This window comes from Acinonyx jubatus, chromosome B2, assembly GCF_027475565.1.
Source record: "Acinonyx jubatus isolate Ajub_Pintada_27869175 chromosome B2, VMU_Ajub_asm_v1.0, whole genome shotgun sequence".
In the NCBI taxonomy this organism is placed as follows: domain Eukaryota; kingdom Metazoa; phylum Chordata; class Mammalia; order Carnivora; family Felidae; genus Acinonyx; species Acinonyx jubatus.
In genome coordinates, this window is record NC_069385.1 from 124,578,467 (window position 1) to 124,606,362 (window position 27,896).

Below are 27,896 nucleotides of genomic sequence, written 5' to 3' on the forward strand. Positions count from 1 at the left end.
TAAAAGTTTTTTTTTAAAGGGTTAATGATTAGTTCTAGGCCTGAAACATAAAACCGTTTTTTTTTAATACCAGGTGGTACCGTTAGTTAATGTTTTGCTGACTTCCTCTTTATAGATGCGGTGTAGTCCACAAAGGATAGAATAAGCTAAAACTGTTACCTTTAAATCCACCAGTTAAAAATGTGTTTCATAAAGCAGACTGGTGAGTTCTATTTTTATCTGGTGTTTTCTTGTTCTCACATTTTCAATGCTTAATTGTTTTTCTCATTCAGAAGAACGTTTTATCTGACTACCCATCCTGTGGCAGGAAGTAGAAGGGAGTGCTGTCTGGAGATTAAACCACAAAAGTGGACAGAAAGTCTTCCAGATCCCTGCCATGGTTCTGCTTTTATAGTCCTGAGGAAATAACTCGATCAACCAAAACACACAGAGCTGCCACATATCAGTCCACTTGTTCATAATTAGTGAGATCATTTAAAAAAAATGGGCATTCCTATTTTGATGCTTGTGCAAATATAACATGAATGCAAGGCTCAAATGGGTAAATGCATGAAAATCACATGATGATATCTATCTCCCTTCCTAGACTGTAATATCCTTAAGAGCAGGAACAATGTCTCTCTTATTTATATTTGTACCTGCATTACCTAGCACCATAAATATTTTTTTTAAATGTTCATTTATCATTATTTTGAGAGAGAGAGAGAGAGAGAGAGCGAGCATGAGCAGGAGAAGAGCAGAGAGAGAGGAAGACACAGAATCCAAAGAAGTCCCCAAGCTCTGATGTGGGACTTACACCTGTGAACCGTGAGATCATGACCTGAGCAGAAGTTGGACACTTAACCAAATAAGCCACCTAGGTACCCCTATATTTCTTGAATAAATGAGTAAATAAATAAATTAATTTAAAATGTAGAATAAAGAGAGGTGATGATATTTGAATTTCACAACAGCCAAGGACTGTGAAAATCCATAATACAATTGTTCTTATGTTTTATCATGTTTGTAGGCTAAATATAGCAGACTGATAACCAATGCTTAATGACACAGCATGATAAATATGTAAAATATCTGTGTAGTTAAACAATGATTAAAGCTAATATTAAAAAAGCAAATAACTGCTATGTTAGAGAAGTGGGATTTCAGGGAATCTTCTTTATCCTGTGTACCATTTTTTTTTAAAGTTGTTTTATATATTATTTATTTTTGAGAAAGAGAGCGTGCAAGCAGGGGAGGGGCAGAGAGAGAGAGGGAGAATATCAAGCAGGATCTGCACTGTCAGTGCAGGGTCAGACGTGAGGCTCAAACTCACGAAACTGAGATGATGACCTGAGCCAATGTCAAGAGTTGGATGCTTAACCTACTGAGCCGCCCAGGCGCCCCCCAGTTTGTTTTTAATCAAAGTAATTTATAGATGGATATTATCTTTGCAGGCAAGCAAACCAAAGCTGTTTAATATATATAAGAAAATTGCACAACACGGAAAATTACTTGCCTGTCATGAGGAATGTAGATTCAAAGAAGTATATGATTATTTTTATTAGAATATTGCGAAAGAGAAGAGAGATTTGGGAAGTAACAAAATCCTGAATCACGCAGAGCCTAGTGCCCTGGCCTTGCTTCCAGAAGCCAGTCAACAGAGTTGAGTGGAAGGCATAGCAGGGAAGTGTATATATGAAAACAAATGGAATTTCCATGGTAAACAGCATCAACATACAAAAAGGGCAGAAAGTCAACTTGAAATGGAGCACTATGTCTTGTAAGTGGTCTATTTAGTCCTTGACAAACTGTTAAGTCTACTCACTTTGAAGATAAAAGTAGGGGCACCTGGGTGGCTCAGTCATTTGAGCATCTAACTTTTTATTTCGGCTCAGGTCATGATCTCAGGGTCATGGGATTAAGCCCCGAGTTGGGTTGTGTGCTGGGCATGGAGCCTGCTTGGAATTCTCTCTCAGTCTTCCTCGCCCTCTGCTCCATCCTCATTCTCTCTCTCTCAAAAAAAAAAAAAAAGGTTAAAGTAGCAGCACCCATTTCTGTGCACATAGGTTTGTCTGCAGATTCTAAACTGTAACGTTAACTGCCCTGAATTCAAAAGCACTGTGGGGGATTAAAAAATAGTGCCCCCAATAACATCTGAATGATGCTTTTCCTCACTGATAATTAAGAAATAGAAATGGGGGTGTCTGGGTGGCTGAGCCAGTTAAGCATCTGACTCTTGACTTTGGCTCATGTCATGATCTCATGGTTTGTGAGTTCGAGCTCCGCATCAGGTTCTGCCCTGACAGCGCAGACCCTGCTTGGGATTCTCTCTCTCTCTCTCTCTCTCTCTCTCTCTGCCCCTCCTGCACACACACTCTCTCTCAAAATAAATAAATAAACTAAAAAAAAAAAAGAAGAAGTAAAATGATAGTGGGATATTTCTCTTCATCAGGTTGGCAAAATCTTTGAGTCTGATGATGTCCATTGTTAGGAAATATGAATTTTTAGTGCTTAAACAAAGGCATATAAAATTTTTTAAGTCCTCCTAAAATTGATCTTAATTTCTATCTCAAGAGCCCCTATTCTGTTTGGCAGAAATGACAATGCCAATGTAGTCAATGTAGATTAATACTTGTCAATTTAAGAGACCCTCAGTCAACTCAGAGTTTTCACCCTCTCCTTCTGCTCCCTGAGGTTGGTTCTAAGCAGTAGGAGGCAGATGTGATGCTGGCACAGGGACCTTATCAGACAGGGGTGTCCTGTTCACTGTCCTCCTACATGGTCACACATTTTCAGACACCCGCATTCCCCTGTAGTCTGACATTCTAAAGTTCATGCTGACTTATCCTGCCTTGTCCTATTGTGAGTGTTACTTTTATGTATCATCTTGACTGGACCATGGGGTGTCCAGATATTTGGCTAAACATCATTTCTGTGAGGGTGTTTCTGGATGAGATTAGCATTTGAATCAGTAGACTGAGTAGAACAGTTGCTCTTCTCAGTGTGGGCAGGCGTTATCCAATCCACTGGAGGCCTGAATTAGAACAAAGAGGTGGAAGAGGGGGGGAATTTGCTGTCTGCCAGACTGTTTGGACCGGGACATCCACCTTCTGTTCTCAGACTTGGACTCACACTAACAGTTCTCTGGATTCTCAGGCCTATAAACTCAGCCTCTAACTACACCTGAATGTCCAGCTTGCAGAAACCAGACCACAGAACTTCTCAGTCTCCATAATCATGAGAGCCAATTTCTTATAATAAATGTCTTTATATATATATATATATATATCCTATTGGTTCTGTCTCTCTAGAGAATCCTAATATGCCCCTTGTCTAGATAATGAAGACTCTTTGGTTACCTCCGTTCTTCCCAGTGAAAACGTGAAACTTTCTGAAGCTCTCTGGCAATGTTCCAGGGCGCTGTGAGGCTCCCAGCGGGCTCAGGACCTCTCAGTCTGGACATGCAACTTGCTATTTCCATTCTACTGCCCGCACACCAAACTGGCGGGAAGGAATGTGGTTGGGTTTGATTTGCCATTTCCCACAATCCAAAATAGAAACTTAGTGTGCATATTTCTGGCTTGAGAAACCACCCAGGAATGTATCACCTAGGATGCTTTTGGCTGCAAGGAACAGAAGATCCAACGGAAAATGCCTTTAACAATAAGAAATGTTTGACCTCATATAACAAAAATATTACAGTAGTAGTTCTCAAAATGTGATCTAGTGACCCCTGAAGGTCCCTAAAACCCTTTCAGGGCCTTGGCATGATGAAAAACATCCATCCCAAGTGCAGGATAGACCGATGGATTTTAATTTGTAATAAAGCAGAAGTCAACAGTTGTTTACAAAAAGTTTATTTCAAAAAAGTTTCTGTAAATAAAGTTTTATTGGAACACAACCATACTCATGTGTTCACATATCATCAATGGCTGCTGTCGAGCTACACTGGCCGACCTCAGCAGCTGTAACGGAAACTTCAAGGCCTGCAGAGTGGAAAATATTGACTGTCTGACCCTGTACAGTAAAAATGTCCTGAGTCCTGTAACAGAGTATAAGTATTTTTGGAGATCCTTTCAGAGCCCACATTATAAATAACCTGTAAATAACTGCAACCTGTTAAGTTTTTGGTGTCTACTAAAGAAGAATATCCAAAATTCTCTCAACATGAATAAAAATATTCCTGCCTTTTTCCACTACATATCTGAGTGCGGCCAGATTTGTTTGTTTGTTTGTTTTTTCAACCAAAACAACAGATAAGAGCAAAATGAATTCAAAAGAAGTTATGAAAATCCAGCTGTCTGGTATTAAGCCAGACATTAAAGGGATTTGCAAAAACAATGTAAAACAATGTCACTGGTATCCCTAAGTTATTTTTTGTTTTATAAGACATTATTTTTCATAAAAATGTTAGTTGTGGTAATATGTCATCGGTTTTAGATTCTATAATAGATTAATTATCTACTTAAACACTTTTTTATGTTTATTTTTGAGAGAGAGAAAAAGAGAGACAGACTGTGAGCCGGCGAGGGGCAGAGAGAGAGGGAGACACAGAATCCAAGCAGGCTCCAGGCTCTGAGCTGTCAGCACAGAGCCCAATGTGGACCACGAGATCATGACCTGAGCTGAAGCCAGACACTCAACCAGCTGGGCCACCCAGGTGTCCCAATTATCTATTTAAATTAATAATAAATACATGTTTTGTGATGTTCTCAATTTCAATTAATAATATGGTAAACATTGATAGCTATAACTCACATATACAAAAGTTCGTTGGGATCTTCAATAATTATTTTTTCTTTAATTTTTTTTAATGTCTACTTATTAAAAATTTTTTTTAATGTTTATTTATTTTTGAGACTCAGAGAGACACAGCATGAGCAGGGGAGGAATAGAGAGAGGGGGGTACACAGAATCCAAAGCAGGCTCCAGGATCTGAGCTGTCAGCACAGAGCCCTACGTGGGGCTCAAACTCACAAACTGCGAGATCATGGCCTGAGCAGAAGTAGGACGCTCACTGACTCAACCACCCAGGCACCCCTATTTACTTATTTTTGAGAGACAGAGAGTGCACAAGCAGGGGGAGGGACAGAGAGACAAAGAAGAGAAAGAGGGAGACAGAAAATCCAAAGCAGGCTCTGTCCTGCCAGCTGAGAGCTCAATGTGGGGCTCAAACTCATGAGCCATGATGTCATGACCTGAGCCAAAGTTGGATGCTTAACCGACTGAGCCACCCGGGTATCTTCAATAATTGTTAAGACTGTAAAGGGGCCCTGAGACTAAGTGTTTGAGAATGGTTAGTTTAAAGCTAGGACAGATTCAAGGTTGGTCATCTCACTGATGTTATCACAGACCTAGGTGTTTTCTAGAACTGTTATTGTCAACATCCTGTTGGCCTTCCCCTTAGATCAGCTTCCCTCATGGGTGCTGCTGCAACCCTTTGTGGCATCACATGTCTTCAGAGGCAGAAAAGGTACTATTTATTTTTACCCATTTATTTTCTAAGTGTGAGGAAAACCTCTCTTAGAACCAGTATACTGGTTTTGTATTTGTATTTTTTTAAAACCACATAATAACCCCCTCCAAACCTCATTAAAAGAGTATATAGGAAGTAAATTGATTCCAGACCAATTCTTGTGCCATAAACAATGAGAGCACTGGACAGGATATAAGAAACCACTGTTTCCAGTCCTCAGAAAACACACACCTTTTGAAAAAAAGGGGAAATGAGCTGAATCCTACAATCACTTGTGCTTTCTGCCTGAAGAACCTTCTAAACCATGGTGCCGAGAGAAGGAATCCAAGCAGAGCAAAGCAGTCTTGCTGAGCTGAGAAGACAGAGACAGACGTTTGGAACGCTGAGGGAGGCTGAGGTTGCAAAGCAATGCAAGGAAATAGCTCCATAAATCTGCATGACACTTTTGAAGGTTCTGGCTGAAGGCTAGCTTCTGTGATATACAGGGGAGATTCCACAAGGCCAAGCAAAGAACAGCTACCAGAGAAAAAAGAAACTATTTAGTAATTATAGCTTGCATGGCACTGGAGACATTTGACTTCTGACCAGCCACATGGAAATATGTCGATGAACACCCAGGATATTCAGTAGAAATCCCAGAAAGGTCACACCTGAGGAACAGAACTTAAGTAGCACTAAAGTAAAGGCTACTCCAGATTCACCCAACAGAGCTTAGAAACAAGCCTGGGAAGGACCCTGCCAATCTGCAAGTAAGAGAACTACCTGCAAGAAGGAAGCCCAGCACTCTGTCAAAGAGGACAACAAAATCCAAATGCTCGAAAATGAAACATTTGCAATATCCTAAATTCAATCAAAAGATAGTAGACATGAAAAGAAGTATGAAAATGTGACCCATATTTCGGGGGTGCGGAGATCAAGGCAATAGAAAGAGAGCCAGAAATGACAGATTTTTTAAATGTCAGGATCAGACAAGGATTTAAAAACAGCTTTTATGAATATATTGAAGGATTTAAGTGGGAGGCGGAGCAGGGCTTGGGGAGGAGGACACGCTGGGCTGAGAGAACTGTCTGGGAGCAGTTCTGACGGAGGTGGGCGAGCAGCCCGCGGAGGGGGCGGGGCCGGGCGGGGCCTGCCTGGGTAGCGGTCGGCCTGTGAGCTGTGCGTAGTTCATCGCTCATGGAGCACTTTGTGCTGCAGGTGCACGTGTCCACGTGTCGCTGCCTGGCCACCGTGGGATGCCTTCCACCGAGACTTCTTCCTCTTCAGCTACCAGAGCCACCAGGCTAAGACAGCTGTGAGTTTTTAGGAACCAGGAAAAAGGAGTATTACTCCTATGAGACACCTCCTGAGGATCCTCCCCACAGACAGGAGAATCCTTGTGCCTCCAGCTGGAGTCTGGTGCTCTTCAGGGCCTGCGGCTATCTGGGCCCCCAGACCTGCTCCAGATGTCCCAAAGCACATTACCGCTTTGGATAGTTGAGTTCCAGACTCCCACTTCCTCTTTTAAGGATTTGAAATTGTAATAGAAACAGAAGATGGCATTACACCTGAAGTCGTGGGAAAGAGTGATGTTGCAGAGATCATATGAAGTGTGGGTGAAACGCACGAGAAAGAATTGGATTCCACAGCAAAACATGAGTCCAGGGAAGAGAAAATCTTCCAGAAGTTTAAACCTACCATAGCTTTTGAATCTGGACAAGATTCTCAGAGATTGGCGGAAGTGTTGTCCTGATCTGGATTCCTGGTGAAAATATCCCCCCAGAAAAGGATATTCCAGATTGCCCCTGTAGTGCCAAGAGAGTATTTGAATTCCAGGCCATGCCTCAGCAACTCAGTTACCTTGAGGCAGACATACTAGGCAGAAGTGTTGACTAGGCCGCCCGGCTGGCCTCCCTGGTGCTCAAAGCTGTAGACTGGGCTCTGGATACACAGAAGAATTTGTATGAAGCAAGATGTAACAGATACACCTCATAGACATCGTTGTAAAGCCTTAAAAATGCTGCTAATCTCTCAGACCTTGCAGTTCTGTGTCTTGGACTTTATCCTAAGGAAATAATTATACCAGAGACACTAGTACAAAAATGTTATTTTAGGCATTGCTTACAATGTCCAACAAAAATGTCCAGTGACAGGGAATTAAATAAATTTTTGTACATCCATGCAGCGCAAGACTATGCAGTCTTACAGTACAGACCTATATGGACACCAAACAAGATCTGGATCTAAACTGATCTAAACTGATCCATACCAAGGGGCCATTATAAATGGTATTCACAGTATGATCATATTTTCATCAAAATAGTTGTACATGTGTATGTGCACAGAAATAAATCTGGAAAGACATATACCAGGTGTGAACTGGTTACCTATGAATGGTGAGACCAAGTGAAATGATCCTTTTACTTATATGTATATGTCTTTCTACAATAAAAGTGGATAATATGCCTAAGTAAGGAAAAAGAAGTTTTGTTTTCTGTTAAGAATGGATTTTTAGCAATCCGATGATGTAAAGTGAAATGGTTACAAAACTGTCAAATTAGGAAAGATTAGCCGTGCCAAACATTAGGTGAAGCAAGATAGAACTAGTTTTAGAAGGCACAGAGCATTTGGATTCCTTTTCCATTGCATTATATCCAAAGTTGAGATTTCCAGGGTGGGAGCAGATCTAAAATTCCTGACCCACTCTCCCTCTAGAGTGGTAACATGCTTGGCCAGAGACATCAGCACCAAACCCTCCTGCCCTTTGCTTGCCTACTTCATATTCTCCTCACCCTGTGCTGACAGGGTTTTTATTGATTCTGGCCCGACAGCTGGGCTGTAAAATGTCACATAGCACGGATGATGCACGTTCACCCTGGAACATTTTTCATTCCTCAGCAGTCTGTAGCCCAGCCCTTTGCCAGCAGCTGTGAGGCCAAAACTAATGACTTGGAAGCAGGTTGAGGTCCATGGGCATCTCAGATGGGAAAACCACCAGGCAGAGGTTCCTACCAGGGGGCATAGTACTTATAACAAAACGCAGTTCAGCAAAAATTGGCTGATGGAGAAGTGATTGAGACCATTCTCTACACTTAAGAAACTTCAAGTGTAGCAGAGAGAGAAGCAGAATTTCAGTGTAAAATTGTCAGAACCAAGGGGGTGCAGGAAATCCACGTGGGCGTTCAGAAAAAATGGATTGGGAAAGGGGAGCCACATCTGGAAATGGATGGGTGAGCAATGAATGTCTACAGGAAGAGGGATGGAGCAGGTGCCAAAGGTCAGAACTGCTCAGCAGGAGATTGTGGGGACAGAAATATAGTACTGGGCAGGGCTGGAGGTAGGGGGAGCTGTCCCTGAGAGGGTAAGTCTGCTTTCAGCAGGTATCAGAAGTGCCATATAGGGGGCTTGCACTATACGGTGTGGAAGCAGAATTGTAAGAGAAATAATAGAGGGTCAGTTTTCATTTCCAATAATGACTCCTGCCACAGTCCAAGGCATGGATGGGAATTTTTCTGTGTTACACAGTGCCTCTGACGTGGTAGGTGCTCAGTAAATACCTGTTGAATGAAAGATCAGTGAATAAAGGAAAAGAAAAAGTTCCTTTTTAATAGGCTTAGTGGGTTTGCAGCAAAAAAAGTAGATTATGAAATTCTCCAGACAGGTGGGGTGGGGGCGGGGGAATGTGACACCGCTGTCACAGGCACAACCAGGTGCAGCTTTGTTTCATTTTGTTTTTAATATGCTGATGTTGCCAGGGAAAGGTTTATCCTGGGAGCTCCAGAGCTAGAATGTGTCAAAACTCTACCGACAACATTATCTAGAGCCCTGCTACTCACAGGATGGTCTGGGGGCGGCAGCAGCATCCACTGGGTGCTTGTTAGAAATGTAGGCTCTTTCCATAATTTGGCTATTGTTGAGAGTGCTGCCATAAACATTGGGGTACAAGTGCCCCTATGCATCAGTACTCCTGTATCCCTTGGGTAAATTCCTAGCAGTGCTATTGCTGGGTCATAGGGTAGGTCTATTTTTAATTTTCTGAGGAACCTCCACACTGCTTTCCAGAGTGGCTGCACAGAAACCCATGGAGGAGGGGAAGGAAAAAAAAAAAAAAGAGGTTAGAGTGGGAGAGAGCCAAAGCATAAGAGACTCTTAAAAACTGAGAACAAACTGAGGGTTGATGGGGGGTGGGAGGGAGGGGAGGGTGGGTGATGGGTATTGAGGAGGGCACCTTTTGGGATGAGCACTGGGTGTTGTATGGAAACCAATTTGACAATAAATTTCATATATTGAAAAAAAAAAAAAAAAGAAATGTAGGGCAGCTAGCCCTGTCCCCAACTGAGTCAGAATCTGCATTTTAACAAGTGCGCTGGGGTGGGGGAGGGGGAGAGCAGGCAGTCTAAAGTTTGAGGTGTCAGTCTGGGTGTGGAAGCTATTCCCTACATGAGGAGTCATCAGGAGGACCTGGGAGAGGGGAGAAGAGCTAGAAATCCCCATTTCCCTACTTCTCTTCTCCTGAGGCTCCAAGTGGGACCTAACAGGAATCTATGAGTTTCTTCCCAAACCCCAGCAACTTCACAAAGTTCAACCTCACACTTGCCTGTTTTTTTTTCCTTTTTTTTTTTTTTTTGCCTATGAAAATGTATTACTGTCGTGTGTGCACCATCAAATTTAAGATCCTGGTCTTTCCTTCTTGCCTTTTATACAACCAAAACAGAGACTTTGGCTACTTTGACATCCTTAATGTCTCCAGGAATGTCACTGACAACATGATCTTTGCGACCAAATCCAGCCACCAGAACTTCTATCATTTTCCTCAATAAAATTCAAACAACCATCATTGGGTACAAAGGCTGTGATTATTTATTTATTTATTTATTTATTTATGGCCTTTCTTGATCACCTGGACCCTGACGCACTTTCTGATACAGAATTTGGCTGTTTGTCTTCAACCCCTACTTTTTCCAACACAATTTCTTTTGCAGAGGAATCACCTCCAAAATGGTTGGCCTTCGGGGCTGTGCCCAAGCTTGCTTGTGCTGTTCATCACACCACCTCTGATCTCAATGGTGGCTATGGAGCTTCCTGGCAGTGCAAATCCCCCAACACTTGCCTGTCCTGCTGGCACCATGGGCCTAAGCCAAAGAGCTCAACCTTACACTTTGGGAGTGCCCACAATGAGGTTCGTCCATGCCCTCTCCTCACTCAGCTACTGTGTGTGTGTGTGTGTGTGTGTGTGTGTGTGTGGTGTCACCATCCCTCTGTTCTCTGACTTGAGTACCAGCCATGCCTCCTGAGGACAGACAGGTAGGAGGCTTGGCTGGGAGGGCACTCTGTTCAAGAGATGACAGTTCTGGGGTGCCCAGCTGGCTCAGTCGGTTAAGTGTCCAACTCTTGATTTCGGCTCAGATCATGATCTCACGGTTCGTGAGTTCGAGCCCTGCTTGGGATTCTGTCTCCCACTCTCTCTACCCCTTCCCCACTTGTGCACCCTCGCTTGCACTCTCTCTCTCTGTCTCTCTCTCTCTCTGTCTCTCTCTTTCTCTCAAATCAATTAAGTAAACATTAAAAAAAGAGAGAGATGACAGTTCTTCTGTACCGTGTTTAATGCTATCCATAGTCCTGACCACAATCAGTAATAATATCAAATACTGGGGGCGCCTGGGTGGCTCAGTCAGTAAGTGTCTGGCTCTTGATCTCCACTCAGGTCATGATCTCACGGTTTGCTTGCGATTCTCTCTCCCTCTCTCTGTGCCCCTCCCCTACTCACACGCTCTCTCTGTCTCTCTCAAAATAAATAAGTGAACATTAAAAAAAACACTGCTATTTTAGCACTGTTCTAGGTACACAAATGCACTGTTCTAGGTATTGCATTTGTATATAACCTTATAGAACAGCCATCATGACCATTCCTAGTTTAATGATGCAGAAACTAAAACCCAGAGAGGTTAAGTAACTCGCCCAAGTCACACAGCTTATAATCAGAACGATGCCAGATTATCATTTGGGCACCGGTGGCAGAGCTGCTTGATGCTCTATTGGACAAAACCTTCAGCAAAAGAGCTTTGCTCATTTATTGTTGGACATATGAGCTAAAAGCTAGAGAAAGCATTCAGAAGGAACTTGGGACTTAGTGAATGGCTTAAAAATGAGTTAAAACATGGGGCACCTGGGTGGCTCAGTTGGTTAAGCGTCCGACTTCAACTCAGGTCACCATCTCGCGGTCCATGAGTTTGAGCCCCGCGTCGGGCTCTAGGCTGATGGCTCTGAGCCTGGAGCCTGCTTCGGATTCTGTGTCTCCCTCTCTCTCTGCCCCTCCCCCATTCATGCTCTGTCTCTCTCTGTCTCAAAAATAAATAAACATTAAAAAAAATGAGTTAAAACAGGACATATAGATCTGGCTATCCATCTCACTGCAGGGTAGATGTGTTCCCTGGAACCAAGGTGCTCCTACTAAGTCCCCGTAACTGAAGCATAATCAGTACCAAACTCCAGCCCATGTGTCTGGGACAAATAGAGGGATCTTTACTGAAAGATGCTGTTGTCATGAACAACCGGTTGACTGTGTGTGTGGAAGGCAGGAGAAATGGAGCCAAGGTGGGGGGAGAATACCAGGCTAAGGCCATGGAGCTGAAGGATGTGTTCAAGAAGATTTGAAGCCCCAGAGAGAAATACTGACTGTCCAAAGGGGAAGTGTCTGCATCGCCAGTGGCTCAGGGATAACTGAAAGAACAAAACAGAAACCCTGGGTAGCCCAAAGCCAGAGCTCCCACCTCAGGCCATGCCCAGAAGTGAGAGAAAGAAGGAAACCAGTACTTAGGAGGACAGAGGGCCCCATCCCAGGTCCATTGTGGCCCAGATGACCCAGTCTCTCTGCTTGGTGCTCAACTCAGACAGGGTTGAAGTAAGGAAGATGGCGGAGGGGAGCCCAGTGGACGGTGCCAGCTGAGACAATCTGCAAGACAGTTGAGTTAGGACAAGACTCTTGCAGCTTAGAAGTCCTCTGCTTCCAAGCTTTAGAGTTTCTAGTTTCTTTTTCTTTTTTTTTTTTTTAATGTTTATTTATTTTTGAGAGACAGAGGGAGACATGGCATGAGTGAGGGAGGGGCAGAGAGAGAGGGAGATACAGAATCCAAGGCAGGCTCCAGGCTCTGAGCTGTCAGCACAGAGCCCTACGCGGGGTCGAACTCTTGAGCTGTGAGATCATGACCTGAGCCAATGTCAGATGCTCAGCTGACTGAGCCACCCAGGCGCCTTTAGAGTTTCTAGTTTCTAATTTCTTCAATGAAGTTTCTAAGTTCATCTTACAGAGCTGTCCTACAGGGGTGCCTGGGGGGCTCACTTGGTTAAGCATCCGACTCTTGATTTAGGCTCAGGTCATGATCTCACAGTTCATGAGTTCAAGCCCTGCATCAGCCTCCATGCTGACAGTGCAGAGCCTGCTTGAGATTCTCTTTCTCTCCCCCTCTCTCAGCCCCTCCCCACTCACACTCTCTGTCTCTCTCTAAATAAATAAACTTAAAAAAACAAACTTCTTTTTTTTAAAGGAACGATCTTGCAAAAGGGCTCCCCACCTGGCGAGAAATCGGGAGTGTCAGTGAACCCCTAGATTGCAGGAGGAGTGGTGATCTTGCAGTGACTTGCCTGAAGGCCTGGATATAGAAGCTGGTCTGGGGACGGCAGGGCACCCAGAAGGGCCAGGATGAGGGGCATCTAGGAAGGCTATTAATCCCTCCTGTCCTGGACTGTGAATTCTCTTCCTCTTCCTCCTCTTTTAGTCAACAGCTTCCAGCTGTGTTTCTCCTTAACAGGCTCCTCTTTCTGGAAGGTCATTACTGGTGCTCATATAGAGAAGGCCTTCTTTAGCTCACATCCTCCTTTCTTCCACCTCCTGCCTGGCTGGCCTCCTCCTGCTTCTGAGCTTCTGGTTCTGTAAGAAGCAATAGCATCACAGACTGAGGAAATACTGCAGAAAATAACCACATCTTCTATGTTAAAAAAAAAAAATCTAGTTGAAGCCTTGCATAATTGAGTACAGGATTCAACACTAAAAAAAATTTTTTTTAAAAATTCTTATGAATAGAAGTCAGACCCACACATGGGTGCTGTATAATGAAGATCTGCCCACAAAGACTGCTCTGGGTAAAAGCTGGGTAGATGGCAGCCCGCCCTCTTCCTGTGCCAGCACACACACCAACCCCTTGGCTTCATAAGAATACCCAAACAAAGGAGCTTGATTGTGTGAAATGCTAGCCAAGGAGCCAGCCTGTGAGCCTACCCAGGTGACTGGATGGTGCAGGGCTGGCGGTGAACACCACAGGTCAAGAAGGCAGGAATGCTGAGTGCAGGACCCCGCTTCCAGCAGAAGAGTGGCAAGCTATAGTCTGGTGTGTCTCCTGTGAAGAGAAAGAGATAGGATCTACAACAAGTGACAGTCATACCGTCTTCCTCCCAGAGACCTGTCAGCATTGCTAGCAAATAAAACAATAGAAGGAAAAGGAGTCCATGCTGAGGGTGACAAGAAGCACACAGTTCTGTACAGGAGACAGTACTCATTATCTCGCTGCATTTTCTTTAATAACATAGCTTGGCTGTTTCAAGAGCTACTGTTTAAATCAGTCCAGCCTCCTACAAGAATCCTGATTCCTATTATTATGTGGATCACATTAGACCTTTTAGTTTGGGAGAATGTAAATGTTGCCTCTTTATGAAAATTGCCCTGGCTTCAAACCAATAAGAATTAGTTGTTGTCATCTCTGTGTCTCCATGGCACCTTCACAGCATTTACCGCAGTCTGGCTGTACTTAATTGTGCTTATACTTGCCTCCCTGACTGACTTTGGAGACTCCTTGAAGGCTAGAGTATGTTTATTCCTATTTGTAATTTTTAGCACAACATCATGCACGCAGTGGGTACTCAATAAATATTTGTTGAAGTAAATGAATAATTAAATAGAAACATGACAGATGGAACTACAAGACTTTAGAAATGACTGGATTCTGGGAGATGTGGAAGATAGTGGAGGTGGGACCATAGGTTTGAATCTCCCTTGACCATCCTTCCCCATCAGCACCACCCCCCCATCAAAAAAACCCCAAAAAAACAAAGAAACAAAAAACAGACCAACAGCTAACTAAATGAATGCTCAAACTAAAAAACCAAAATCCCTTTCAGAACAAGCCTGAAAGTGAGTAAAAACTGCTGGAAGGAGATTCCATGATATGGAGGTTAAGATTAACAGCAGCAAAGGAAAAAGAAGATCCCAGTAAAAATGAAGGAGAGGCAACGTTGAAGCAGATCTTTAAAGTAGGGCGGTTTCTGAAGCCAACAGAAGGGGGAGCTATAGAGCCATTCACCCCTTAAAACTATCCTGGCCTTTCTCTTAGTCCTAAAACCACAGTAAAACTCATTTCATCTAAAAATGGGCAACAGAAAAGGATCATGATCAAATCCAATAAAATCAAGAATAAACAGGAGCAGACTAATGTCTTTACAAATGATTAAAGTATGCCAGAAAGACAACAGATACAAACTAGTGAAAACTCACCTCAAATTTCAAATTCGCCAAAAAAAGAAGGAAAGTCAAGCAAAGGATAACAGATATGTAAGGAAAAAATATGTTAAAATTAGAAAAACTCTGACATGAGATTCTTGGAGAAAAGAAATATTTGTAAATAAGTAAAAGAACTGAGAAAAAAAGGCAAAAATAAAGAAAAAGTTATAAATCAAGTCCAAATTAAAAGGAACACAAGAGCAAATAAACAGGACGGACACTAAGAGAATTAGTAGATGGAAAGAAAGAAAACACACTTTTAAAATTTATCTATTTTGAGAGAGAGAGAGAGAGAGAGAGAGAGAGCATGGGAGGGACAGAGAGAGAGACAGAGAGAGAGAGAATCCAAAGCAGGCTCTGCACCATCAGTACAGAGCCCGATGCAGCGCTCGAACTCAGGAACCGTGAGATCATGACCTGAGCCGAAATCAAGAGTTGGGCGCCCAACTGACACCCAGGTGCCCCGAAAACACATTTTAATCAAAGAAAATGAAGAGAGGATTTCTACTTTTGGCTGGGATGAGGCAATCAGCGTTAGATATATCTTCCTGACTGCAATAACTAAAAAGGGGGACAAAATATATGAATCAATGTTTCTCAGGATATTGCACAACAAGCAATGCATGACAGACCGGGGGGGGGGGGGGGGAGGGGGGGCGGGGAACTTCACCCAGAGAGCTCTGGAGATCTGCAGAAAGGTCCCCTCCAGTCTTGGGCTGAGAATTGACAGGCACATACAAAATTAGAAATTACTCAAGAATAGGGAAGGAACAACTGGAAAGCAGTAAACCAAACAATTCCTTGAGGTCACACAGGGTTAGGAATGATTTGTGTTCCTGTGAGCTGGAATGGAAATGCCTCCTGGGCATTGCCTTAATAGTGGGGCTAAATTATCCCGAGACCTAAGAGTACTCTGGACTTGCCCTACTGTAGCTTAGAAGCAAGCTTTGAAAAGATCCAACCTATTCCAAGTATGTCCACTCTTCTTAAATAACAAGTTTTTTTAAAAAAGGAAGAAAAGAGATCATCTTAATAAAAGCAGCTAGGCATAATAAAACATTACATACATACTACATAATAAAACATAATGACTAGTGACTGCTCATACAACACGAGTCAGGAGACAATACAATGCCATCTTTAAACTTTTTTTTTTTTAACATTTATTTATTGTTGAGAGACAGAGAGAGACAGAGCATGAACAGGAGAGGGGCAGAGAGACAGGGAAACACAGAATCAGAAGCAGGCTCCAGGCTCTGAGCTATCAGCACAGAGCCCGATGTGGAGCTAGAACTCATGAACGGTGAGATCATGACCTGAGCCGACCGAGCCACCCAGATGCCCCTAGAATGGCATCTTTAAAGTGTCGGCAGAAAATACATCGTCTATGTAAAATTCTATATCCGGCAAAAATATCTGTCAAAAATGAAGCAGAATGAAGACTTTTTCAGCCAAACAAAAGCTGAAAGATTCATTGCCAGAAGATCAGCGAACAAAAAATGTGAAAGGAAGCTTTTCAGGTAGAAGAAAATGTTATTCAACCCAAACAGAGGAAGAGACCTGAATTGGTAAATATGTGGATAAATATGTTTTCCTTAGTTTTTAATGTTTTATAATGACAACTGTTTAAAGAAAAGCAGTGACAGTGTAGAGTGGGGTTTTCAAATATGTGAAAATAAGATATGGCTACAAACGCACAGAAAACAGAAGGGCCAATGGAAGCATGCTACTGGAAGGATCTCATCCTGTATGTGAAATGAGACACTATTTTGAAGGTAGATGATGGTAAGTTAAAGATTTATCTTAAAAACCCTAGAGGGGCGCCTGGCTGGCTCAATTGGTTAAGTTACCAACTTCAGCTCAGGTCATGATCTCATGGTTTTTGAGTTCGAGCTCCATGTTGGGTCCTGTCCTGACAGCTCATAGTCTGGAGCCTGCTTCAGATCCTGTGTATTCCTCTCTCTCTGCCCTTCCCCCACTCATTTTCTCTCTCTCTCTCTATCTCTCTCTCTCTCTCTCTCTCTCTCTCTGTCTCTCAAAAAATAAACATTAAAAAAATTAAAAAGAACAACTTAGAATAACCACTAAAAAACATACACACAATGAAACCAATAGTGGAGATAAAAATGGAATAAAAAAACCTCACTCATAATAGAGAACCAACGAACAATAACCAAAATTGAAGGTGAAAATGTTAGGACTGGAGTTGAAATGGCCTGGCTCCTAGCACTAGGCTTTTATTATACAAAATGCAAAGAATGTGCCACATGAGGCATCAGGTAAAGAAAGTTTTCTGAGAAGAAGTAGAACCTTAGTATAATGCTAAGAGCTGAAAAGCATTTTGGGAAGAGAAGTAAAACAGGATATTCCTCAGGGGGGAGGATGGTATCTACAATGGTGAAGGATGGAGAAGAGGAAGTGTGACATTTTAGTTGGAGAAATTAATAAAAGAAAGTATTCGTGCAGAATATTGGAAACTAATAAGCGAGGTAAAGAGGTTTGCCAGATGGTCCAGTTCTTTGAATTTAGACTTGAGTCGATAGTCAAGATGGAACCTCTGAAGATTTGCTTATCTGTGTATCAGGCATGTGTCCTCCCCTGCTGCTCTAGATATCCCTTTCTATGTGGCTCTCATCACTTTTTTGATGTTGTGCTGCAAATATCATGCACTTTAGAGTCAGAAATCCCTGGGGTTTACATCCAGATCCTCCACTTAGAGCTGAGTGATTTGGGGCAAATTGTTTAATCTAAGCCTGAATTCTTTTAGAAACTGTCGGTTCCCTAAACAATGAGACTGTCAGTCACGTGGCCCTTCCTTGCGCACCTGCTAGGAGGGCACATGATACAGGTAGTTAGTTGATCAGTGTGTCTTTTCCTTTCTCGCATTACTGATTCAGGGGTGGGCACCTGACACAGTTCTGACCAGTCTACCTTCTTCTTTTCTCTGGTTCTCTAGCAATAGGGTGGGTAGAAATGAGCCTAAAGGTGCCACTATGTGGGGAAAGCCTGCCAAAGAATGAAGCTGAAACAGAATGCGGAGGCAGGACAGTAATAAAGGAAAAAGTTCTGATAACATATTTAGAGGCTCCAGATGTAATCATGGTGGAACTTGAAAGATCTGCCCCTGCACTTTTTGATTATGTGAGTCGATAATTTCCAAAACTTACCTTTTCATGAGCAAACTTTTAAATTATCTTGGACTCAGTCAAAAGCACCTAAACTATATAGCATTTCTGTAGGATGAAATGAGAAAAATGTGTAACAAACAGTTCACATTCGATTAATACTGATCATTATCACTTTCTTATCACTGTATATACCTCAATGACATTTAAACCTCTGATAAGTAGATATTAAGAACTCTGTTTTATAGGAGGATTTAGAGAGGTGGGGTGGGGGCGGGAGCTTGTTAAGGACCCGAAGTTAATAAATGACATAAATGAGGTGTTTCTCATTCTACACTATAGTCTCTGCAATAACATCCCTAACACATGGTAGGCATTTGGTAAATGTTGATTCCCTTCCTCTTTCCTGTAAATGAGACCCTAAAATCATGCCTAACTACTCAGAGATCTAAAGGAAAGCAGAGTCTGGTAACTTGCTTCTCTAGATCTGGCTCACTTAGGCATAGTTCACTCGTCAGAGCATTAACTTTGAACAATCTTTCCTACTTAATGTTTGACTCTTCCTGTCCTAACCTCTGAAAGCTTGTCCCTCTCAGCTGACCTCCAAGATTCCCAGCTACTTCTGGATGTGGGTATCTCGGATTCCCTGGCATGGGCTGGCCCTCTAGCCCTTTGACTTGCACTAGTCACTGACGCCTACCAGTATCTTCCTGAGCAGGTGTCTCTCATAATTTCTTCCATGTGACCCATGTGGCCCCACAGTTGCTCATGCCTGGTGTGTTCCCTGGTGCCCTCTCCTCCCACTCAATTCACCAAAGTAGCTTTGGTTCTTTCTCCTCAGTGGTCAAGTTTGCAAGTCACAGTGAAATACATTCATGAAAGAAAAATCCTATTGCTTTGGCCTATAGGCCAAATGTTCACGATCAGCACAACCTACTACTACGAACATTTCATTATAGTTCTTTGAAAGGAATTTCTCTAGAAGTCATGAATGTGTGTTGTCATCAGTTGATCACAAATTAGAAATGCTGAGAACTAAGTAAACATTTTGATTTAGAAATTTGACTCTAAATTTTCTAAATATTGTAATCCTGAAGAAGAGACATCTTCTTTCAGGGGCATCTGGGTGGCCCAGTCGGTTAAGCATCTGACTCTTGATCTCAGCTCAGGTTTTGATCTCAGGGTCATGAGTTGGGCTCTGCACTGGGTGTGAAGCCTACTTAAAAAAAGACAAGAAAAGAAACCTTTCATTCAGTCTTCAGCTCTCTGCTTTGGAAAATGAGCACTTCAAACATGAAGCCCTTTGCAAACTTATATCTACAGAGAGCACTGGAAAGGAGCTGAGAGATCTGGGTTAATGTCATTTCTTGACCACTTTTTAATTATGAAAGAAACTGCCAGTTTCCCATCCAGTGTCCATTCTCCACTTCTTCCTTTCTAACAGAACCTCTAAATTATTGGGGGGATAATGTGTCCATCCAAAAGCCTATTTGTACAGCCTTCCTTGCAAAAAAGGTAGCCAATGCAATGGAAGAAGAAGTCTTTGGGGGGACTCCTGACATTATCTTTAAGGTGGCTTACTTAGCTAGAAGGTACCTTTTTACCCTCCCTCTTCCCCCTCTTCCTTGCTTAGATCTCTACAGTCCCCTCCATTCCTCTAACTATACAATATTAAGACTCTATATGAGTGCACAAGTACAAAATCCCAAGGCTTTCCTAATCTCTATTTTATCTTGGCCATCTGGGCAAATTCAAAAGCATTTACATCGTTAGGTGGAAGTCAAAATGATTATGAGCATAGAGTTACATGTGACCCTACAATTCCACTCCTAGGTATATAGCCAGGAGAAACACACACACACACACACACACACACACACACACACGAATATTCATAGCAGTGTTATTATTTTTTTAATTTTTTAAGTTTATTTATTTATTTTGAGAGAGAGCAAGAGAGCAAGCAGTGGAGGGACAGAGAGAGATGGGGAGAGAGAATCCCAAGTAGGTTCCACACTGTCAGCATGAAGCCCAACGTGGGGCTTGAACCCACAAACCATGAGATCATGACCTAAGCCAAAACTGTGTCGGACCTTTAACCAACTGAGCCACTCAGGTGCCCAGCAGCATTATTCTTGATAGCTAAAAAGTGGAAACAACCTAAATGTCCACCAAGTGACGAACTGATAAACAAAATGTGGCATATCCATGCAATGGAATAATATTCATCCATAAACAGGACTGAGGCACTGACACATGCTATGGCATGGATGACCCTTGGAAACATTATGCAAAGTAAAAAAAAAAACCAGGCACAAAAAAACCAGAGTGTATGATTCCATTTACATGAAATGTCTAGACTAGGCAAATCCATAGTGTCAGAAAGAGTAGTGGTTGCCAAGGGGCTGGAGGAAGAGGGGAGAGGGAAGGTCTGCCAATGGGCATGGGGCTTGTTTTTTGGGTGATGAAAATGCCCTGCAATTACATAGTGGTAATAGTTGCACAACTCTGTGAATATAATAAAACTCACTGATTTGTACTCTTCTGCAGGTGAATTTTTATGGCCTGTAAATTCTATCTCAGTTAAAAGGAAAAGAAAATATGACTATGAAACATTTTGAGTGAAATAGACTGCACCCAAATAGGCTTCTCTGGGTATGTGTTGGCAAGCATGCCTGAAGAAAAACATGAGGAACAGGGAAGATGGGGGGGGCAACCTTCTAAGAAACAAAGGTATGAGTGGACCAGTTTTCAAGGTAATAGCTCAACTTTGAGGTGCATTTAAAAAAAGCATGACTACATGATAGAATCTCTCTTAAACACTGGAAGGAAATCAGCATTACAGTAGTTGTCAAACAGCTTTGTCTAGTCACATCTTAACTAAAATGGGGATGTGTAGAAGGTGGCACTCCAATGTGCTACTTCCTACTCATTAACTTCCTACTCGTTTTCACAGCAACCATCCCCCGACAGAACATTCTAGCCACCATGATTACACTAGAACAGTGTATCTGCAGTGTTTTAGAACCAGGAAATTCAGCATCATCAGTCAAACAGTGATGCCACTAGAGACAAAGGCCCTTCAACATTTCATCTGTGACCAACCTATCCAGGGAGGTTGAGTTGCATTGGAGTTTTTTTCTGGAAGCCACGACATTTCTCTTTCTCGTTTTCATGTGGCCTTGTATATAACAGAACCTGAGAGATGTTGTAGAGAGAAGAACACTGAGTCCAAGATCTGATTTGTACAGAAAAAGTCCAGTGACCTTAGACAAAAGTCACTGAGCTTCAATCTCTTCCCTTCCAAAATAAAGAGGTCAAGCTAGATGATCTCTTAAGGTTACTTTTGGTTCAAATTTCAATTAATTGAACACACTTGTGATGAAATGGGAGCTCCGACATAGTCTAAGATCATCTCTGGGGCTGATGTAGAGGGGCAGGCAAATTTGGAACATATGGGATTTCTGTTCCTTCTCAGATTCTTGGAAGGACCTCAGGGTAACTCCAGCTTCTCCTCCCTAACCCCAACCTTTGAATCCCAACCTTTGAATCCTGCATCACATCCCAGTGGGTTTTATAATTTGGATACTGTGTCTGCCTAATAGTGAATATCCTCTTGGTGGCACCTCAGGGAGCAATAGAACATTTCCTTTGTTGAGGGGTGAAAACCCACACACATACACGTACACACATACACTCACCACCACCACCACCACCACGAGCCCCACCAGCCCCACTGCCATGACTATCCCCACCACTACAAATTCCATCAATGTACAATGGTAATGCAACAAAAGAAACTAAGAGTTTCAAAAAGTATCTTTTAATCTAAGTGTTAGTCTGCATTTTCTTGCTTTTGAACTGTTTTCCTAAGTATGCATTCCAAGTCATAGTATACAACTGTGCTTTTAAAGCTTTGCCCCAGAGCATCTGCTTGGACTGGTCAGTCTGGCACCCACTGTTCTGATCATGTGGAAGTAAGGTCTAGCAGCACACAGACCTGGGTATGCTGACAGGCTAGCAGGCTGGCCTGCTGGGTGCCTGCCTGTCCCCTTCTCACAAGGTGCGAAAGAGGCAGGATACTTACGATATGCCAAGAAGCACCTGGCAGTGATCCCTGTCTTCTCCAAAGTCACTGGATCATGTGTCTGACAGGTTGTGGGGAATGCATGGCCAAGGATCCAGGGGGCCCTGGCAGCTGATCCAAGTGTTCAGGGCATTTAAAACCAATGTTCCCCTTCAATTAGGTTGTTGGAAGCTTTACATCAGCCCAGCAGGAATGGCACCAGCCAGTTCATTGTTAAATACAGAATATTGAAACAGAAGTCACTGACTCTTGACTCGTGCCCCTACTCATCACTAGGTCTAGTTTTTATAATATATAATTCTTGTAAAGTAAACTGCTGCTCTTTTCCATTGTGAGGGCCGTTTTCACACCATTTAGAATGACGCTGCTCACACTTTTTCTTTGGAACTGTTTTCATGAATACCTCAGCCTCTTTAAAACAGAAATCCCTTACCCACCCCTCATCTTTTCTCCTTCTCCTCCTTCTTAAAAAAAAAAAAAAGAACAGGGTCACCTGGGTGGCTCAGTCGGTTGAGCGTCGGACTTCAGCTCAGGTCATGATCTCACGGTTCGTGGGTTCGAGCCCCACATTGGGCTCTGTGCTGACAGCTCGGAGCCTGGAGCCTGCTTCTGATTCTGTGTCTCCCTCTCTCTCTCTGCCCCTCCCCTGCTCACTCTGTCTCTCAAAAATAAGTAAATGTAAAAAAAAAAAAATTCCTTAAAAATAAATTAATTAAAAAAAACAAAAAAAACATTTGTGTAGGAATAGAAGCAAGTAGAATGAAATAAATACAGGGTCAGCAAGTAGAATGAAATACAGGGTCAGATTTAAGGTAATAATTTTTCCAATTTTGCATTTGTTTAAAAAATCAGAAAAATTATAGCTCCAGTGTTTTATTTATTTTTCTTTCTATAAGGGTATGTAAACAAATTTTGTACCTTTGTTTATAACTTACTCTCCGCTTCTCTTCCCCAAATAAGAAACTGACCAGCCCAAACTAAGGCAGAGCATGACACAACTTGGCAGAAAATTTCCATGGAAAAATTTACGGGATAGCTATTCTCATACACACAATGACATATACACAAAATTATTTATTGTGGCACTATACTGTAGGAAAAAAGTGTAAACAACCTACATGTCCATTGGTAAGGAACTGGTTAAATAAAGTATGGCACAATACTGTGTATCCATTTAAAGGAGGGAAGCTCTCTATATTTTGAAGATAAACTGTTCAGTGAAGAGGAGTCAGCAGAACAGTGTTCCTATCATAAAATGTGTGAAGGGAAAAAAAGGGAATAATCTACCCAGATTTGAAGATATATGGGATATTTCTGCAAGGATTCAGGAAAGAACAATGATAAGAATGGTTGCCCTCCGGGGACGAAAAATGTAGCAAGAAACACAGGAGGAAGAGACGTACTTTCCACTCTCTATCCTTTAGAATTTTGTGCTGTTTGCACGCAGTAACTTATTCAAAAAAATTTTTTTTGGTAAAGCAAGTGAAGACACAGTAGGATTTCTACATGAAAGGACACTTAGTTGGCTTTCAAGTAGGCAAACTTTCAACTAATAAAATATTTAAAGGCATTTACAAATTCGGGTTGATGTCACATCTTCAGCTGGGTATGACTGTGGTTGGTTCAATTTTAGCATGCCATCGGTAAATTCATTTTCACCCATCCCTTCCCTTTGCTAGAGGAAGAATTTAATATAATGTGTTCCAAACGTTACATTCAAATGGCAATAAAGAACTCAATAAAGAGAAGGAGGCAGAAGAGAGGACACCATTAGGACACAAACGTTTATGTGATTTTAGCCGTTACAACAGTAGTTCAGAAATAGATCAAATGTTACATTGATGTCGTCAATATTACAAAAAGAAAGGAAACCAAATGACAGGCAACAGTGAAGAGCACCAGAGATGCCGCGCACACACCTAGAGAAGACCATGCTTCTTTCCTTCGACTGCCACGAGATTTTCACCACTAAGCCCCCCTCCCCCGTGCTTTTCCTTCTCAGCTTTCCCTAACCCGCTTTACACCGCGAGCTTAAGCCTCGTCCTCGCCCTCCTCCTCCTCGAACTCGCCCTGCTCGTCGGCCGTGGCGTCCTGGTACTGCTGGTACTCGGACACCAGGTCGTTCATGTTGCTCTCGGCTTCGGTGAACTCCATCTCATCCATGCCCTCGCCCGTGTACCAGTGCAGGAAGGCCTTGCGCCGGAACATGGCCGTGAACTGCTCCGAGATGCGCTTGAACAGCTCCTGGATGGCCGTGCTGTTGCCGATGAAGGTGGCCGACATCTTGAGGCCGCGCGGCGGGATGTCGCACACGGCTGTCTTCACGTTGTTGGGGATCCACTCGACGAAGTAGCTGCTGTTCTTGTTCTGCACGTTGAGCATCTGCTCGTCCACCTCCTTCATGGACATGCGGCCGCGGAAGATGGCAGCCACGGTCAGGTAGCGGCCGTGGCGCGGGTCGCACGCGGCCATCATGTTCTTGGAGTCGAACATCTGCTGGGTCAGCTCGGGCACCGTCAGCGCGCGGTACTGCTGGCTGCCCCGGCTGGTGAGCGGCGCGAAGCCGGGCATGAAGAAGTGCAGGCGCGGGAAGGGCACCATGTTCACGGCCAGCTTGCGCAGGTCGGCGTTCAGCTGGCCCGGGAAGCGCAGGCAGGTGGTGACCCCGCTCATGGTGGCCGACACCAGGTGGTTGAGGTCGCCGTACGTGGGGGTGGTCAGTTTCAGGGTGCGGAAGCAGATGTCGTACAGCGCCTCGTTGTCGATGCAGTAGGTTTCATCTGTGTTTTCCACCAGCTGGTGCACCGACAGGGTGGCGTTGTAGGGCTCGACCACCGTGTCTGACACCTTGGGCGAGGGCATGACGCTGAAGGTGTTCATGATGCGGTCGGGGTACTCCTCCCGGATCTTGCTGATGAGCAGGGTGCCCATCCCAGACCCTGTGCCGCCCCCCAGCGAGTGGGTCAGCTGGAAGCCCTGCAGACAGTCACAGCTTTCTGATTCCTTCCTCACCACGTCCAGGACCGAGTCGACCAGCTCGGCTCCCTCTGTGTAGTGGCCCTTTGCCCAGTTGTTTCCAGCACCGCTCTGGCCTGCCAGAGGGAGAGACTTCGTAAGTCACTGATGACTGGATTAAATTCTTTTTTTACCTTAAACCCCATCATGTAGATCAATGAGTCAGTGTTAGGATTACTTCAGATTATCACCAAAATGACCAGACATTAAAATATGTGGTTATACATATAATTATAAATAAGAAAGGCTAGGAATACCTGACTATTAAGGCTGAAAGGCAAATTGTTTTAGCCGACACGAAGACTGAACTGGCACACACAACAGGGATGTTCTTCACACAGTAAGCTACTTTCTCCCTTGGGCAGTCATATACCCCTCCACCCTGAGCTGTCAAATGAGCCTCCCATGCCATCAGCCATGCCAGTCACTCACCAAACACGAAGTTGTCTGGCCTGAAGATCTGGCCGAATGGTCCAGACCTGACCGAGTCCATGGTGCCTGGCTCCAGATCCACCAGGATGGCCCGAGGTACGTATTTGTTACCTGCAGGGAACACAGCTGGACTTAGACACATAGGCGGAGAGCTCTAAAGAGAAAGGCTTTTCTCCTTTTTGCAGGTACTGCTCTTGTCCCCAACAAAGGACATAGGAGGGGCTCAAAGGCTTTGGTTGTGAACTGGGGAACCCATTGAAATCATGCAGTGTAAAGTGGGAATTCTGAATCCTAGAGTCCTCCCTCCCCTGGGGCCACACTCCTGGAGTTAGTCCTGGGGACTAGAGAGTAAAAAACTGAAGGGCGGCCTGGGGGGCAGGTGTAAAGCAATTACCAGTGGCTTCGTTGTAGTACACATTGATTCTCTCCAGCTGCAAGTCACTGTCTCCATGGTAACTGCCAGTGGGGTCGATCCCATGCTCATCACTGATGACCTCCCAAAACTAAGACACAGAAAAAAGTTTGCATTTAGCCACGCCCGACCTCTCAGAGAGCTTGCGTCTCACAATGAAAAGCCCTCGACTCAGTTGCAAAAACCCAAACTTTCAGGCAGCGGGACCCGGCCCAGCCTCAAGGCTTGTATTTTACAGGGTGAGAAAGTTGAAATTGGGCGTTTCCCAGGCGAACAGCTGCCGGCGGCAGGAGGTGGGAGTCTCGTCGGGGCGGGGTCGAGGGGGGCAGCCAGCAAGCTGCGGGCTCCAGCGACTGCGGAATTGCGCGCTCAGAGTCGCAGCTGCGTGCGGCAGCAGGAGGCGGGCGCGGAGGGGGTGGGCTGGGGAGCAGGGACCGGAGGCAGCGGAAGGAGGGTGGTTTAGGATTCAAAGCACGTCCTGAGACCTCTAGACAATCGCTCTCCTCCCCTCCCCCACAGCTCGCCTGGGGTTCCAGCGGGTAAAACCACTTCTCCGGGAGTCTCTGCCCCTCCGGTAAATCCGCGCGCACAGCCTCGGGGACACACCCGAGCCTTCTCCAGGCACGCTTGCCTTGCCGAGTAAGGAGCAGGGAGGAAGCGGAGACCGAGGAGTGGCCGGGATTCCAAATGAGTTACAGCAAAAATGAAAGAGAGATTCCTCCCCCCTCCAAGTCGCCTCCGAGCCCACGCCCCACACCGCCGCACAAAGCAGCCGGGAAGGTCTGTTCTTGGGGAACCTAGGGCCTGCTCAGGTCGAGGCTCGCACCCGGGAACCCCGAGGGGCTGCAGGCGAAGGCACCCCACCACCCCTCGACCCCTCCCGGCGCGGCGCGCCCACCTTGGCGCCGATCTGGTTGCCACACTGGCCCGCCTGGATGTGCACGATCTCACGCATGGTGTTAGCTAGCTTCTTCTGGCCCTGGTCGGCGTCTGGTCAGTCTGTCCGTCCTCCCTTAAACACCCACTGTGGGGTCACCGGGAACGCGCTCGGGAACCGACTGGCTGAGAACGTCGGCCCGGCGGACTGGGCCTTTTATGCAGGGAGGGTGGGGCAGCCTGCGTAGGCCGCGCCCCCAGCCGGAGCCCCCCAGTCCCCTTCGCGCTAGCTCTCTCCAGGCCCAGCTGACGTAATGCTCCGAGCCCCAAGGACCATCCCGGGGGCTGGACATTGGGCCCGCAGCCAATCAGCACAGGCTTGCGGACCAGGCGAGGGCTGGGGGCTTAGGGTAGTAGGGTGGGGGCGTGGGCATTGTCTAGGACTTGGATGGGGGGAGGTGGAAGAGATGGGTACTGAGAATTGGGGGTAGGTGAGGGAACTGAGGGCGGGAGGTGGGCGAAGCTAGGGTAACCCGTGTGGTAGGCCGGTGATGGGGGGAGAGCTGGTACTAGATGGGGTGAGCAGGGAGACTGGAGCAGGTGGAGAGGCCCTCAGGTGCTCTGGAAAGGAGCGCACGGTGCTCCGGAGGCTGGCAGGTGGAAGGTTGAGGTGGAGGGCATATGTGGCAGGTTGCTCTGCCAGCGTTGATTGAGGCGCCCCCTCAGCCAACGGCCAGGGATCTCTAAGCTACCCGTCCCTCGTGAGACCACTGCCTCTTTCCCCAACCCTAGAAACCACCGACTGTCCAGCGGCCGAACCCCGGTCACACAGAGCCTTGGGACACACGCGAGCCCAGAGGAAAATCGTGTGTGATAAGGCTTTTGGGGTCTGAAGAACAGTGCCCCTGGACATCCAAAGCCCAGGAGCCCCAGGGGGCTCTCCACCCCTCCCCCAGCATCCACTA

The 27,896-nt window shown here is 44.7% G+C and overlaps 1 protein-coding gene and 2 pseudogenes across 1 annotated transcript; 1 reads left to right on the forward strand and 2 right to left on the reverse strand.

The window, feature by feature from the left end:
- Window positions 1-3,888: 3,888 nt before the first annotated feature.
- Window positions 3,889-7,511, forward strand: LOC106976145 (programmed cell death protein 2-like; annotated as a pseudogene).
- A 2,591-nt stretch (window positions 7,512-10,102) lies between these two features.
- Window positions 10,103-21,852, reverse strand: LOC106976146 (40S ribosomal protein S23-like; annotated as a pseudogene).
- A 2,114-nt stretch (window positions 21,853-23,966) lies between these two features.
- LOC106976166 (tubulin beta-2B chain) lies at window positions 23,967-27,153 on the reverse strand. Its single transcript, XM_015073578.3, has 4 exons — window positions 26,954-27,153; window positions 26,038-26,146; window positions 25,644-25,754; window positions 23,967-25,288 (listed from the first exon to the last, which is right to left on the reverse strand). The coding sequence occupies exons 1-4, from the start codon at window positions 27,008-27,010 to the stop codon at window positions 24,228-24,230; spliced, it is 1,338 nt and encodes a 445-aa protein (XP_014929064.1). The 5' UTR covers window positions 27,011-27,153; the 3' UTR covers window positions 23,967-24,227.
- Between the last annotated feature and the right edge of the window lie 743 nt (window positions 27,154-27,896).

Bases quoted from the DNA above. Each gene is read 5' to 3' on its own strand.
- LOC106976166 (XM_015073578.3), bottom strand. From the start codon at position 27,010: ATGCGTGAGATCGTGCACATCCAGGCGGGCCAGTGTGGCAACCAGATC. The intron at 25,755-26,037 runs GTAATTGCTTTA...TGTTCCCTGCAG, and splicing joins GTACTACAACGAAGCCACTG to GTAACAAATACGTACCTCGG. The intron at 25,289-25,643 runs GTGAGTGACTGG...TCCCTCTGGCAG, and splicing joins GCCAGACAACTTCGTGTTTG to GCCAGAGCGGTGCTGGAAAC.